Source organism: Xyrauchen texanus, chromosome 10, assembly GCF_025860055.1.
Source record: "Xyrauchen texanus isolate HMW12.3.18 chromosome 10, RBS_HiC_50CHRs, whole genome shotgun sequence".
Lineage (NCBI taxonomy): Eukaryota > Metazoa > Chordata > Actinopteri > Cypriniformes > Catostomidae > Xyrauchen > Xyrauchen texanus.
The window spans coordinates 41364551-41382120 of NC_068285.1; the positions used below are offsets into that span (position 1 = coordinate 41364551).

Genomic DNA, 17570 nt, shown 5'->3' on the forward strand with positions numbered 1-17570 from the left:
AACACTTTTAACAGCAAATCTGATGCTGTTTGTTATATTTTTAAATAATTTTCCGGGTTCAATACAAGTTAAGCTCAATCAACACCATTTGTGGCATAATTACCACAGAGATTAATTTCGACTCGTCCCTTCTTTTCTTTAAAAAAAGCAAATATCGTGGTTACAGTGAGGCACTTACAATGGAAGTGAATGGGGCCAATTTTGTGAGGGTTTAAAGGCAGGAATCTGAATTGTGTATAATTGCAGCTGTAAAGTTGTTTTTTTGGATTTTAGATTTTAGAGTTTACCAAGTTTTAAAATTGCTATAACTTTACACAGAAAAAAGTTAATAAGTGATTGTATCACGCTAAAATCATGTAAACACGCATATTGTTTACATCTTGTGGCTAAACCTTTGAAACAGTGAGTGAGTAATGTTTACGCATTGGCCCCATTCACTTCCATTGTAAGTGCCTCACTGTAACCCAGATTTTTGCTTGATAGGGACAACTCAAAATAAATTTTTGTGGTAATCAACATTATGCTACAAATGCTGTTGATTGAGCTTAACTTGTGTTGAACCCGGAATATTTTTCTAACGGGCTGTACTGTAACAGAATTTGACATTTAAGGGATACACTGGCGGGCAAAATTTTGAATAATGTGCAGATTTTGCTCTTATGGAAAGACATTTTTTATTCACCAAAGTGGCATTCAACTGATCACAATGCATTGTCAAGACATTAATAACGTGAAAAATTACTATTACAATTTGAAAAAAAAAAACATTTCAGAACTTCATAAACAACTTCAAAGAGTTCTCATAAACAAATTCTCCACCTGCAGCAATGACAGCTTTGCAGATCTTTGACATTCTAGCTGTTAGATTGTCCAGATACTCATGTGACATTTCACGCCACACTTCCTGTAGCACTTGCCAAAGATGTGACTGCCTTGTCAGACGGTTCTCACGCACCTTACAGTCTAACTGATCCCACAAAAGCTCAATGGGTTAAGATCCGTAACACTCTTTTCCTTTACTTTTCCTTTTTCTTTGCAGTTCTTCCCATAAGGCCTGCACCCCTGACTCTTCTCTTTACTGTTGTACATGAAACTGGTGTTTAGCGGGTAGAATTCAATGAAGCTGTCAGCTGAGGACATGTGAGGTGTCTATTTCTCAAACTAGAGACTCTGATGTACTTATCCTCTTGTTTAGTTGTACATCTGGCCTTCCACATCTCTTTCTGTCCTTGTTAGAGCCAGTTGTTCTTTGTCTTTGAAGACTGTAGTGCACATATTTGTTGCCTTCATTCCTCAAAACAATGATTGACTGATGAGTTTCTAGAGAAAGCTGTTTCTTTTTTGCCATTTGTTTTTTTTTTTACCTAATATTGACCTTAAGACATGCCAGTATATTGCATACTTTGGCAACTCAAAAACAAAGACAATGTTAAGATTCATTTAATGAACCAAATAGCTTTCAGCTGTGTTTGATATAATGGCAAGTGATTTTCTAATAACAAATGATCAATTTAGCATGATTGCTCAAGGATAATATGTGGTAGTGATGGCTGATGAAAATGGGGTATAGTTTTAATAAAAAATTACTTTTTTCAAATAGTGATGGTGCTGTTTTTTTTTACATCAGTAATGTCCTGACTATACTTTGTGATCAGTTGAATGCCACTTTTTGGTGAAATTTCCTTCTGAAACGGCAAAATCTGTATATTATCCCAAACATTTGGCCGCCAATGTGTACTGATATGTATAATATTGTTATATATATATTTTTTATATAAATATTCAACTATTTTTGATCTCACACCCATTTAACAGGCATATAGAAATATATTTTTTGTTTTGTTTTTTCTTCGGAGGGCACTTTGAAGAGTGAAAAATCATGATTGCCATTCCAAACAGAATTTCCATTATACATTACTGAAAAAGTGAGTTCTGAATGACCGTTATTTTTGGGTCCCCATAATTGTTTCAGCCTTCCAAAGCTTTCACAGTGTATGTTAAAAGCTTCGAAAGGAATAGGGCTTATGGAGGATCACTTCTGAATGGAGTGCACGTTTGCAGGTGTCACTTCTTTTGATATTTTGTAATCTAATGTGATGACATTAATAAATTTTTTAAAAGTAGCTTAAATGTTCAAATAATTTTTGTGGCCACTGTTTATAATTCTTACAAATAAACATGAAATGTCATAACCGCCTAGTGAAGTCTGGACATGGAAGCTAGTTTTTGTCCCTTGTGGCAGTAAGAACACAATCTAATGACAACTCATAATAATTTGTATGAGATGGCAAAATCGTTAAATATCAGTGATCGTAATATATCAGTGAAAAAATTTCGTTTTTCATCCAATATTTATTTATGCAATAAAAATGACTCGTCTATGTCAATAACCCACACCTCCATCGTCTCGTTCCAATCCCCAATTTTTCCTTCTTCTGTGGTATACAAATGTTATTTTCTTATTAAAATCATAGCTATGTTTAGGGTTAGGGTAAGGGGTTAAACTTTGTTTTCTGTATTGAAATAAAAGTTAGACTTTTGTTTGTATGAACCAACCCATACGATTTCTTCTGATTCCTCCATCTTGTACTATTTTGCGACTTCTCATGACACCGGGTTGGCAGTAACTCTCAACAAGACTCTCTCTTGTCTCTTGTTGTTTATCATTCTTCAATTATTTATTTGGTGGCTGTCTTTCGTGGTTGTCGTCGCTAACTGTCTGTTGTCAGAATATGATAATTTATTTCATTATTTCATCCTATCAAGGATGTCAGGTTTGTTGCCTCTTCTTTATTCTTTTTTTAACCTGTTTTGATTAACTTCATCTGCCAAGTGTCAGCGTGAGGCATCCTTCAGTCGCAGATCAGTGCAATATCTCGCACAGATCATTGCAATATGAAGTGAGGGCTTATTGCGTGCCAACTTTCTCCCCAGTATCTGTTGGCACTAATGAGCTATGAAGTACTGTGGATCACTAGGCTGCAAAAGGAGAAGGGGAGATGAAGAGGAGGATGGGAGCACCAGCCGCCTGTCTTGTCCTTCTCCAGTAGACATCCAAACAGTGCACCAATAGATCAATAGATGCACATGACCTTTTTTCAAATATTTTTTAACTAAGTAAATATTGTGTATAGATATACTGTGTATACACAGAATGAGAACTGCTAGGAGGAGGAATCACTACAGAATATAGGAATCTTGAGGAAATGTGACACAGCGTCATGAGGTGGCATTGGATTTTCTCCCCAATTTGGAATGCCCAATTCCCAATGCGCTCGGCCATTCCTCCGCTTCCTCCGTCCTCTGGCGGATGGCCACGTCTGCGCCTTTGGGGTGGATGGTAGCGGCGAGAACTCCACTATGGTGCATCCCTCCTCCTTCCCGGATTTCGGCACCAGTGTAAGGGATTAATGGAAAGGAGGAGGCGAGAACCGGCTTGACGATATAAATAGTATTTTAATATTAAGCTAAACCAAAAAGACAAACACACAAAGGTGTCGGACAGCTGCCTGTAAATCTGTCTCTCTCTCTCTCTCTCTCTCTCTCTCTCTCTCTCTCTCTCTCTCTCTCTCTCTCTCTCTCTCTCTCTCTCTCTCTCTCTCGCACTGCAGCCTCCAATCGGCCTTTATCCCTCTCGAGGGCTAATTAGCTTGATTAGGGGCCGGGTGTGCAGCATCACGCCCCGGCCCGCCCTCCGCCCTGTCACAATCATATAAATACATTCACCATCCTGCTTTATTAGTGATAGATTAGTGGAACTACAAGTTACAAACAAACAAAAAAAAAAACAACAACACAGGTACAAGATGGTATTTAAACTGCATCTGTTGACAGCCTCCGGGACCAGCTGCTCTAAAAGAGGCAAGCAGAATCGATGCCAAAAATAAGATAAGCGAGATGTGTATTTGACGAGGCTTAATCATTGACGCCTTCGCTTTAGATGCCCTATCAGTGATGTCCAGCAGCGCTACAGAACACAGCAGTTTTATTTTACTCCCCTTCATTGAACCCAAAGTGTTCAGTTATGTTAAATCAATAACTGTTGTCAGATGCACAATCCGCTGGTTGGGTTTGAATGGGAGCAATTGTGAGATGGCTCATTTAGGCCGTTTGTGTTAAAGAGGTTGTCCTTCAGGTTATCTTGATGGACATTTTGTAGCATCAGTATTTTATGATACATAAGCTGTTTTCAAACTTGGATTGATTGCTTGGTCCAAAATTTGAGTTTGATTCAGAGTTCGATTAACTGCTTTCACACCAGCCAAACAAACCAAATTTGGAAGTCAAACAGACTTGGGTTTGCAACAGAAGCTCTAGTGTGCAAGCACCCATAAACAATTATTGGTTTTAATGTCATTGTTTAAATCATTGCTGTTTTAGCATACTTTCTCATTCAGATTGGATGAGATTTTCAAGAAAACTTTGGACATAGTGAATTTTGGATTTCTCAGAGCATTTGTAAATGTCTCCAAGAGAGAAGAATGAATTTGGTGAGTTACTACTTAAAGAGATTATGTATCTTAAATGTTCAATGGAGCCCATTCTAATGAGAGAGTATAGAATTAACTTGCCTCTGTAGATAGATAAATGCCTCAAAGCTGAAGTGGACATTGGAAAGAAAGAATATGTTCCGTATGTGATTACTGGGTCTGGAAGTAAGGATTGGGGCATTTTCAGCTGTTGAGCAGGATATATATATATATTTTAATGTTGAAATAAATCGACGGGAGAGAGAAGTAGGAAGTTTATGGGTTTTTGGATTCAGTTTGGCTGTTTGAATCAATGCTGCCTATTTAAAGATGTTAATGGTGACCTATTATGCAAAATTCACTTTTACATGGTGTTTGCACATAAATGGGAGTCAAGTAAAAGTCATTTAAACACCTTTGTGTTTTTACAAACGTACTGTACATGACTCTCTTTCTTCTGTCAAAGACAGTAGGAGTTATGTCTAGCAGAATGTCCAACATAGTCTCATGAGATCTCGTAATAATTTGGAAGTGTAAGATATCCTACGACTTGGCTCATATGAAAAGGAACAACTTTTATTCCTGTATGAGACCAACCAATTAACACACGATTTCAAATCGATTAAAGGGCACCTATTATGGCATTTCAAATGTTCCTAATATTGTTTTGGGAGTCCCCAACAACAGTTTTACATGCATGCAATGACAAAAAACACTTTTGTTGTCTTATAATATGCATTTATGTTTACCTGATTTGCTCACCGACTCCCAAATGATTCGTTCAACGACTAATTTTTCCAAACCCCTCCTTTGTGTGATGCTAATCTGCGGTGATTGGTCAGATGACCCAGTCAGTTGTGATTGGTATACTCTGTGCAGAGATTGTCGGAAACGGAACGCCCATCACCGCTTTGTAGTAAAAAAAATCAAAATCAGAGAAGGAATTTGAATTGATTTATGTTAGCGATCATAGCCCAAAGTTCAGTGGTAAACACCCAATCAGTTATTGTTTGCGTTAGCCCAACGCATAAACATATTGATAAAGCACTGCATTACTACAAGTTATTGCTCTATTCTTTATGACAACTCCAATAACATCGACAAACATTTCACATATTTCAAAAAAATTGACATTGGAGACCTAGAAGCTGTGCTGAGCGTAACGTACACAACACACACAAATACTTATTAAGCTAAAAAACACATAAAAGCAACAATTATTAATAATACTTACAGGTTGTGATTCGGAGGAGGAAGCTGATCCAAATAAACTTGGTACTGAACCTTCCTTCAGTATCAACCGTCTCGCGAATCCACACTTGAAAGCATTCATGTTCATAAAGCAATCCTCATTAAAATGACGCGAACACAGCACAAGGTTCGGCTATACTTGTGTGGTATAGTTGTAAATATAAACTCTAGCCACTGATTCTTCACATGCTCGTCCCTGGGCAGTGAAAAAAAGGTCGCTTTTGATATGCACTTCAGAACACAGCGTCTTGTTATCGACATGATGTTTTCAAGTTTTCCCTGGTGTCTGCGCGCAATGAGTGGGCGCGGCCAATGTGATAATTTTTCGTCTTGACGTCACAACAAAAAGGAAAATGACTCATTGGAAAAAAGATTAATTACATTGACTCAGAGTCGACTCCTACTTTTGAGAGACAATAACTTTTTTTACGGTGAACTTTCATATATAAAACTTTGCAGGATGTTTTTGTTCACTTAAATCTATGTTACACACTACATGAAAGGTAATTTTCAAAATTCCATAATAGGTGCCCTTTAAATACTGGTATCAAATTTGAGCTTGCCTCCTCTCCATCACTTAATTTTATGAAAATAAATTTGGTTTATAATTCCATATTTGTAATATAATACAAATGACTCCTATAAGTCAGAAACCTGTAATACACTTCCTTCACCTCGTTCCAAACCCTGATGTTTTTAAAATCCTAAGACCGCTCGTTCAGAACCCCAATGTTTCTCTCTCTTCCGAGGTACACAACTGTGAATTTCCTGTTAAAATCATGGTTAGGTTTTTGGTATGGGTTACACTTTGAAAAAATCATAAAAACTTTGTTCATTGGTTTGCTTGTTTTTCTCTATAGGAGTAAAAGTCTTAAATTTTTATGAGCCAACTCATACGATTTCTTATGATTCTGGCATCTCGTACTAATATTATGACATGTCGTGAGACCAGGTTAGAATATTCAAGTAGATTTTTTACAAACAGTCAAAGACAATGGTGACTGATTTTAAAGGCAAGATTTTCAGTGAATAACGTCACATTTTTAAGTCTTCAGTGTTTGTACATTCAGTGTTATTATATGGCGTTGGAAAACTTGGAAAACAACGCATGAGTCTTATGGATTACTTTTATCATGCTTTTTTCCCATTTTGGAGCTTGACAGCCCCAGTCCCCATTTGTTTTCATTGTATGGAAAAGGGAACAGCTTGGACATTCAGCTAAACGTCTCCTTTTGAGATCCACAAAAGAAAGAAAGTCATACAGACATGACACGAGGGCGAGAAAATGATGACATCATTTTCATTTTTAAGTGAACTGTCTCTTTAAGTAGAGGGAATTGTCAAATCCTTTGGACTTTGGCATGAAACAGGCCTATAAAACACTTAATAAACACGTTATTAGAAGAGGCAACAATACATGGTGTTTGGTGGGATTACAGAGCTCTGAGTTCTAATTTTAACTTCAGCATCTTCACAGCAAATGCGATGGCATGCTTTTAAATACAGAGTGGAAAATTGCTAATGGCACAAATCCGGGGCACTAATAGGTGATAGCTAACGGTTTGTGCGAGCATCTTTTGCGAACTGGGCTTAAATGTTTATAATTCAAAGTGCTTTCGGGGTTTACTCTGCAAAGCTGTTAATTTCAAATGACAGCCTTTACGTTCTTTAATTACCTTAGTGATTGCACAGCATGCTTCCAGGATATTGTGTGAAAGTTTCATTATTATTTGTGGGTTCTGTTTATATCAGGATGGTTTATATCTGAATACTGAAAATACGTCAACATAAACTCGCAATTCTCTTGAGCAAATGACTGATTCTTGTAGGCTTCAGCTCTGATCATTTTAATGAACTGATTTATTGTTTGGCGCATTGATTTGTTATTTGGTTTAGGTGTAAGAAGATAATTCAGATCTTTAAAGTGAGAAAATCGTTTGTCAGACAAGGGCATTGTTGGTTATTGTCTTCAAATCACACAGTTCATTCCTGATGCAGCTGTCAGCTCATATAAGAGCCATTGTTCCTTTACTTCTACTTAAATACTAGCTCTTGGATAATGGACTGTATTATGAGATGGGATCTGAATCTCTGTGTAATCATTCATCTAATCTCTTTTAAAGATACAAAACAAAGGCATGTGTATGTTTGCGGATTATAGAAACATGGTGATGGCTGATGGGGAAGACACTGACTTCTGCATGCTTAAAGGAAAATGTGGTAGAAAGAGATCATATTGTATTGCAGATTAGTCATGGATTGTGTTTTTATTCTTCACAAACATCACGGAGCAACCATCTGCTTCGAGAGCTTAATATAGTATATACGGTATATCCTCAGCATTCGGTTCTGAGGTGTAGATCATGTAAAAAGTGAAATAATGACACGCTTGGCTAGATTTGATTTAAATACTTTCTCCTCCCTGCTAAATATGCAGAAACAAATGAGCCACTCGTATGTTAATTTTCTCGAAAACTATAAGCATTCTTTCTCTCTGGTTCTTTGAAAATTCCTGTGTTTGTTTATAGCGACCTGCTTAGACCCGCCCCCAACTACGTTACTCAACCAATGGTGTGAGTTGGGGGTGGGGCTATCTCTTTGTTGACCAACGGTAGATGGGGGCATATTCAGAAAGCTGTTTTGAAAGCAAAGTTGTTTTTTTCAGCTTGAATAAACTTGAAATGATCATGGGAATTTTTATAGTGAATGTTCATTTTAATCAGCTAGAATGAGCTTTTTGTGAGTGGAATATCAATACTATGCTTTTTCAAATAAATCATGGAAATTCATCAATCAAAAGGTTTGGGATCAAGCTTATAATTATATTCAAACAAACTTATATTATATCCTGTTTTTTCTTTTTTTAAAAAAGGCCTACAAAAATTCAAGACCTTAGAAAACAAGACTCTTTCGAGAAGAACAAAACCAGAAGGTTATCTAATGCCGGTTTTGAATTCTGCTGACCGTTTTTTAGGCTTTTTCCCCTGTCTTTGAGAACTGTACATTTCAGCAGGTGGTCGTCCCTGCATGAAGAGACTTTGGGCCTTCCAGATCCTTTATTTCTGGCAACATCACTCGTTGTTTCAAAGCGTTGACCAATTCTCTTCGTAGCTGATAGAGAAATAGGGATTTTCTCTGCCTTTAGGGCCTTGTAAACTTCAGAATAGCTACAGTTGGACTGACGCAGACCAGCTATGAGGTTTCTGACAGCATGATATGTAGCTTTTTTTTTGGAGCAGATTTTCTCACTCCTTTACCTTGGGACTCACAACACTGCATCTCTTCCATCTCTATTACTCCTGGTTCCATTTATGAACTTGTCAGGCCTTTGGCTGATCACCAACTAATGACTAGTCTTTTTAGAAAGAAAACAAAACATCCCAGAAGATATTAATGACATGTGTTAGTTTGAATTTTATATCAAACATTTTGATCATGGTTCTTGCATACAAGAAGACTTTATAAGTGAATTTCCCTGTTTCCAGTTTTTCCCCAAACAGTTCACTGCAGCAAAAGTTTTGTTGAGATAAAGCATATCCATATGCTTGGGTGAAAGTACGGCTCCCTAGCCTGTTAACATTATCAGGCCGGTTGCAGAGAAAATGCACTCTGCCAGCACATGTGGCAAGACGATTTTGCTTTAAATGCATCCAGCTTTACTCGTTTTAATTGTATTTGTACTAGTAATATTCCAATTAAAGAGCTCTGCAATATATTTTCTACTAGTAGCTCTACAATTGATTTACAGAGCTCTGCACGAGCATTTCATTAGTAAAAACTCAAATTAAAGAGATCAAAAATGTATTGTTTACTAGTAAGAATAACAGAGCTCTGCTATTGAATTATCACTAGTAAGAATTTCAATTTCAGAGCTCTACATTAGTCTGACATTGTTTTCCCTTCATTATCAAGTTGTGCCTAATGTACGAAATACCTGACAAAAATATTTTTTATAACAGAATTTGTAATGATTTGAATAAATAATAATATATTATATAATATAGAATCATATACTTACTGTATGTTCATAATACATTTTGTGCCCCCCCCCATACATATCTATATACATTTTCCCACCTGCCAATATATACAAGCCAGATGAATATGAATATGCATAAGGCATTCATGCACTGAATAGAGAGCTCTACAATGCAATTCTTACTAGTAAGAATCACTATTGTAAAGCTCTAAAATTACATTTATACTAGTAAACATTCAAGTTCAGAGCTCTACAATTGTAATCTTACTAGTAAGAATTATAGAGCTTATAGGAATTATTAAGCATATCTTTAATGCAATATTTCTCTAGCAATAATTCAATTAGAGAGCTCTGTAATTAAAAATGAATGGGAGTCAATGGAAACATATGACAAGTAAATCAACAGAGCATTACCCTATGTTTGGGAGAACATTTAACTCTCTTTTAGCACCAAACTGTGTACATTTCACCTCAGAACTACCAAGATATGTGTGAGAAGACCAGTGATATCGTTTTCAAAAGCTTTTTGCCAAAGTCAAGATGTCAAGAGATCAGGCTCTACAAAACATTGACTTACTGAGCGGACTGTACTTCCATCACAGCCTCATTTTCATTTGCGTCATATTAAACATGGTGTCTACACTGACTAAGGTATACTGGAAATATCAGTAGATGCTATCCTGAGAGAATCTATAAAGAAAAATCCTTGGTGGAACGAGAGAGAGAGAGAGAGAGAGAGAGAGAGAGAGGTGCGCTAAACTACTGACGTGATCAAGTAGGCGATACAGTGCCAGGGTGCCACAGCTGTTTGTTTGATGTTGTGCCAATGTCTACAGTGAGGAATCCAAATCAGACTGTCAACACATGGAGGAAAGGATTTTGTTGAGAAATGTAATCAATGATGTATTGTAGTCTTTGTTTTCACCATTGTTTCCACATAGTAAAGCAAATTGTATGTAAGACATGGCAGCTATAACATTAGACTGGTCAGTACCGGATGGCAGTGTTTTGGTCTTTTCTGTATAATGCAACAGAATGCAACACTAGCATACTACTGCTTATGCAGTATAAACTATATACTAACTGATTTTTTGGTATAAACTATTCTTAACGAGCACTATTTGGCCAGATGGAAAAGCTATACTGTAACATACCAGAAGAGAAGGGAACAGGCCCTGAAGAAGGCTGATTTCCATGCGGCTCGGCTCTGTCAGATTGAATTAGCTCAGGTGTAATTAGAGCGCTGGAGAGCGTGCGGCTTTGGCTGTGGTGTGCGACAGGGCAGCATGGCTCTGCACTGCAGCCAGCTGATACTGAGCCGGGACACTATCACCATGCAAACACACACCTCCAACATTGCAGGCAAGTGGCAAATCCAAGCATGAAATTAGCAGTCACTCAGATCATGCCTGCATACTTGCATATTTCACATCATGTGTTTTATGCTGTGTGTGTGTGTGTGTGTGTGTGTGTTTTAGAGAAAGCAAGAGATTCAGGGGATGGAGCTTTTACAGTGCGTTCTGATGGTGTTTGGAGGTTGAAGTATGCAAACATTGCATGCTTAATTTTTGACCTTTAGAATCTACATTTCCTTTCGATTTTCCTGACCTTGTTCACTTAATGCTTGTTCCTGGTCTCATTGTGTACAGTTCATTTGTGCAGGGTATTCCAGTTCTCAATAGCTGGGTTTCCATCCAGCTGTTTTTATTAGTGATGCACCTGGATCGGTATCGCCTCCGATACTGAAGCTTTTAGACAGATCAGGTATCCGATCCAAATTTGATACTGTGTTTAATCCTGTTCGTTACTGTCAAGCTCCAAAAATGACATAAAATAACCATTAAACACCATTTAAGTAGTTCAAATGACTCGTGTATTTTATCCAACGCCACTTGAAGACGTGTGATAGCTCTGAATCACAAAAAGCTGTGTTTAATAAGTAAATATATAAAATGCACTCACAGCTCCAGAGCGTCAGTGACAGGCGCTGCTCTGTTTACAAACAATCACGGCTATTTTTAGCCTTCACGCGGTGCGCAATATTTGAGCGCTACTCACGAACATCATCTCCGATGTAGATGCTCAATAGTTCAGTTCACTTATAATATGCATTTAGAACGGCACTGGAGGTGCATCTGACCAGAATTTGAATAAGAAGCGAATTAAACTACTGTGAACTTTCCTACAAACAGACACATACAGGACTTCCTGGAGAGTTTGGAATGTCAAAATAAAAGTGTGACGGTTTAAAAGTTAAAGGTGCACGATTGAGATATATTAATATTATAATATATTTGTATTATTATTATCATTTGTTTACAAATTATAGTAATACTTATGTTGAATGTGTTCCAAAAGATAACTATGAATGAAAAGTGGACTGATATCTTACAACTAAATTGAACAAAAAAGAGATCTGAATCCTTTGAAGTCCAGATACAAGCTAAAACATTTTTGCAAAAAAATAAATAAAAATAAAACTGCTTTTTTCTTCTAATAACTTATTCTGGAATTACTGTTAATTTCGTTGCTCATTATCCAGTATACTAGTTAATAATAAAGTGTTTCTATACATTTAGAGTGAAATAATGTGTAGTTGGAGGTTTGTGTTTCTTTACATATTAAAGAGTGCACACAATTAGTTCCACACAATAATGTAAAGATATTCTAAACTGATTATACAAAAAAACAACAACACTGATATCAGATTGGGATCGGTATCGGCCGATACTGAGATTTCCAATATCGGAATCGGATCGCAAGAGATAAAATGGTATCGTGCATCCCTAATTTTTATGTACATTTTTTTGGCAGTGTCTCGTGGATGCATTTAATAAAATTAGATACTTGCTCCAATCTTGCAAATAAAACTCTCCCTGAAGCATGGCGGTAATTCAAGTGCTCCATCATGACGAGGCCGCTCCCTCGTGATAATGCGCATTACGTCGGAAAAGGAAAGGAAACTGATTAAGTGCATTTTTAGAAATTCACTTAAATAGATTAATAGCTGCCGATTAATTGGCCACTAGTCTCAAAATGGATTAATAGCTGCCGATTAATTAGCAGCTAGTCTCAAAATGGATTAATAGCTGCCGATTAATTGGTCACTAGTCTCAAAATAGATTAATAGCTGCTGATTAATTGGTTACTAGTCTCAAAATGGATTAATAGCTGCCGATTAATTGGCCACTAGTCTCAAATTGGATTAATAGCTGATGATTAATTGGCCGCTAGTCGCAAAATGGATTAATAGCTGACGATTAATTAGTTATTAGTCTCAAAATTGATTAATAGCTGAAGATTAATTGGTCACTAGTCTCAAAATTGATTAATAGCTGATGATTAATTAGTTACTAGTCTCAAAATGGATTAATAGCTGACGATGAATTCGTTATTAGTCTCAAAATGGATTAATAGCTGATGATTAATTGGTCACTAGTCTCAAAATGGATTAATAGCTGATGATTAATTGGCCGCTAGTCTCAAAATTGATTAATAGCTGAAGATTAATTAGTTACTAGTCTCAAAATGGATTAATAGCTGACGATTAATTGGTTACTAGTCTCAAAATAGATTAATAGCTGCCGATTAATTGGCCGCTAGTCTCAAAATAGATTAATAGCTGACGATTAATTAGTTATTAGTCTCAAAATGGATTAATAGCTGACGATTAATTGGTTACTAGTCTCAAAATAGATTAATAGCTGCCGATTAATTGGCCGCTAGTCTCAAAATAGATTAATAGCTGACGATTAATTAGTTATTAGTCTCAAAATGGATTAATAGCTGACGATTAATTGGTTACTAGTCTCAAAATAGATTAATAGCTGCCGATTAATTGGCTGCTAGTCTCAAAATAGGCAAACATCTGCCGATTAATTTGCAGATTGTCTTTAAAAAGGAACAAATCTGATGATGATTTGACCTGCCTGATATTTCAGCCTATCACAAAATTTTGTGTAACATTTAGCTAAAGTACAGCTAAGTAAATACACACATTTGCAGACTATTGCAGCGCTCCTTATCCGAATGCACATTCTTCTTTATGATTTTCAGCCCTGTAAACATGGAAACATTGAACACAATGAAACATAATATTTTTTATCTCAAAGGTGAAAAATGTGTCATTTTAATTTTGTTAAGGTGGCTGCTATTCCTCCATGCCCCCGAATGAAATAATAATAGTAATTATAATAATAATATGCAAATATCAAAGTACATGTACAGCTGGAAGGGAAAAGGCTTTCCTGATAGAATGTAGCAAATGTCTTTTTTTTTTTTTATAGGAAAGAAATTAATCAAACAGAGAAAAATTAACTTTGTGATTGCATGGGTATACCACCCATAGGCATGGCAAGCAAATGAAAAATCAACATTGTACCCACTGATAAGGCAAATTAATAAGAAAGTGTGCTATGTCTACCTTCAGTGCCATTGCGTGCACGGACAAGTTATCTTTGCACAGACGTAACCTCAGGCTTTGGATCTGTTCCCGCGTTGGCTTTGCTTGAACACTTTGCAGTTGCCTTCACTAGTACAATGAAAGGCACAAAAAACAGATACACAGTGAGGGACATGGCATTTGAGCATTTCTATTATTACTGCTCTTACGATGTAAAAATTTTTATATTTCTCATATAAGATTTGGAGACCATTGAGTGTATTTTATAAGTACATACATTTTTGTCTGGCTGTTTGTAATACGCCAACCGATTATCTGACTCGGTGAAACCTTCCAGAGGATTTTATTTCTGGGTCTTCTGAAATGTTGACATTTTGACTTTGTGTCTGTTTTGTCAACAGGAGTGTTTGAAAATGGTCTTGAGGTGGACTCTGAGGAGATGGTGTGTGAGACGAGCGAGTTACTGAAAGACGAAGAAAGATCTGTTGAGGAAGAGCCTCTATGCTTCTCCGAGCTTGAGAACATCATCTTTAGAGATGAAGATCAAGTGAAGAATGGTGACATCATCTCTCATTTTATAACATTACACATACTTGAATTGCTTGAAGTGATCTCATTTGTGCTTTTTCATTCGTATGGGTAAAATACACATTAGTAATGTTTCGTAATATGTAGATGAATGGAACGCTGTCATTGAATGCAGTAAACCGACAGTATTGTGTCAGATAACCTCAACATTTGTTTCATGTGGTAACATCTAAATTAACAGGTTTTATTCAAGTCCAAATAGTATTTAATCTGACTAAACCAACCTGACAAATTAGATTAAACCAACAGGAGTCATTTTTATGGGTTAGATCAAGTAGAATCCTTGAGGGAACATCTGCAGGTTATCATCCTTTTCAGTGCACTGTTTGTTTTATCTAAAATCATTTTAAATCACGTGTAGGTGTGACTCTTTCATCTATGATTAAATATGAAAACTTGCACATCTCTAGTGTAATCAAAGAGAGTGACTTGTATTTCTGTATTGCACAATCCTCTATATATGTAAGCAGGAGCTGCTGCTTTACTCTGCACCCAGTCTGTTTTTAGCTCACAGCAGTGTTTGGTTTTGTGGTGAAAGTTAATTTGAATATGAAAGAGAAGATTCAAGAAATGTGGCATTTTCAGGGAACACCTTTTGTATATGCTTCTAACAGGGTTATTGGTCATAGTAAATAACAACAGAGTTGCTGGTATTTGCTGTGAGGTTCAACCATCAAACTCGGGCTAATGGCATCGGCTCTTTGAACTGAAATTCAATTACAGGCGTTACTGGCAGCCACACCTCGCCGTCACAACGGATAATTCACAGCCCCCCCCCCCAGCATTTACATTTTACTCGCCGTCCTAACACAGTTCTTTTCTATATGTGCACAATGAATCTTCTCTTTGAAATTCCTGTTTCGCTATCCTAAAGTCTGTGACGTAGAAAGTGAACTGCGTAAACCACCTTTGCCCGGAAGCGTGCAATCTTCAAAAGAGCAATCTTTGACTTTTTCTTCTAAATTGGTGGAATGACATGTGGCTGTTTTCTTTTGTTCTTGTTGAAAGGAAGACGGGCACTTCTTTTTAATTTACTAGCATGTTTTGACCTGTTACGGTTTGAAAGGCGAGGATACAAAAATCCCCTCAACACTTTTGATCATTTGAAAATGTATTGTTTTCCCCCCACTTGATCACATAATTGCATTTTGAATCTGTGAACCGTATAATGGAAATGTCAAGAACAGAAGTATAGATCATGACAGCTACACCTGATGAGAACGAGTATGAGTTATGACTTAATATTTGTGATTACATTACTACTCTGGGCAGGAAAGCAAATGAATAACTCTGGACCAATAAATGAATATGTAAAAATGTCCAGTTAAGATTTATTACAGATGTGAATATAATAAAATGAGTTACCTATAGCTGTTAATAAACCATGACAATATAACAGTACCTGCAATTCAATATATACAGTATATAAGTGCTCACTGTTATTAATATCAGTTCAGAATGCTTTAACTAATATGAACAAATACAACTTTACATCTTAAAAATGTAGTATCATATGTCGAAATGAACTTTAGCCAAACATTTTTGACATGAATAAAACCAGTTCAATTAAATGCTACTACATGAGGCACCTGATGATTTTTTTGTTCATATTGTAACAATTGCACACATTTTTACAGTATGAATATCAGCTTTAAAGTATTTCTATTTTTTTGCTCTCTTATCTCTTATAAAAGGTCCAGAGCTTTCATTCTTGGCTATGTTCCTGTATATATTCAGCTTGAGTTTTAAGATCATCCGGTTTTATCCATTCCAGTCAGTACAAAGGAATTTCCTGCCAACAGAGTGCACAGACTGGTTCCCTGCGTGTGTTTAAAGTTGTGCGAGTATCTTGAGCTAACCGAGGTAAATAGCCCTGTTCTCGGAGTTAACTTCCTCTTGCCTATGACTGTGCTGTTAAATAGTGTCAGAGCCAAAGGCAGAAAATCCTTAATCACAGCTTAATTAAGGAATCATCTCGTAGCTTAATTTCTTTCCCAACACTGTAATTAAACATTTCCAATAAGTTTCGTCACAGGGCTTAACACAGGGAGCCGCTCTGTGATCAAGGTGGGTCCAGGGACATGCTCTCTCTCTCTCTCTCTCTCTCTCTCTTCCATTCCCTCCAAAGAAACGACCGCGAAATCCCACTGCAGACACTTGCAAAATGCACATTGGAAATAGACTTCTTACAAGGCATGAGGGCTTTAAATGAAAGAACGTGAACAACTGCTTCCAGCGCAAGAGCCACAGATCAGTTGTCGCTGTCTGGTTTACTGATTGTGCTATAATGTAGATGTCTGCACTGAATAACCGTAAGCTTTGATGTCTTTTTACAGGTGAAATGGGCAGAGGTTTAAAGGTGGAACAACAAGACGGTGATGGACAGGAAGAGAGAGCTGAGCTCAGCCCACTGACAGCAAACCAATGGGACGGCCCAAGTAAGACACCTGTGCAATCTTGTCTCACCTGTCTGACACCACATCTTACATTTTGTAACACAATGTCAACACGGACAAGAAAATAATCCACCAGCACAGGGTTCCTATGGTCATGCAAAACCTGGAAATACAAAGGGAATTCAAAAAACTTGTGATTTCCTAGTGAAACCATGGAAATACCCTTGATAATTCTATAATATGGGTAGTCAACATACAATACTGTTGGGAACTTGTCATGTCCTGCAATGTGCTATACTCCATCTTAAACTATTTTAAACAGCATATGAATTGAGAGACTAAAAATGTGCTTTGTGCTAAATTAATAGTTTTTGTTCAGTTCAAAAATATTATTTAACATCACTTAAAGATGTGTATGACACCCAGATGTGTGACTTTCTTTCTTCTGCAGAACACAAACGAAGATTTTTAGAAGATTATTTCAG

At 36.8% G+C, this 17570-nt stretch overlaps 1 protein-coding gene across 1 annotated transcript in view; it reads left to right on the forward strand.

The window, feature by feature from the left end:
* The first annotated feature begins 14274 nt into the window (after positions 1 to 14274).
* Positions 14275 to 17570, forward strand: part of LOC127650735 (zinc finger protein ZFPM2-like) — a 69435-nt gene continuing 66139 nt past the window's right edge. Inside the window, exons 1-3 of the mRNA XM_052136343.1 lie at positions 14275 to 14313; positions 14503 to 14658; positions 17026 to 17127. Of these exons, the coding sequence (XP_051992303.1) occupies positions 14541 to 14658; positions 17026 to 17127 (220 nt within the window). The 5' untranslated portion in view covers positions 14275 to 14313; positions 14503 to 14540. The remainder of the gene's footprint in view (positions 14314 to 14502; positions 14659 to 17025; positions 17128 to 17570) is intronic.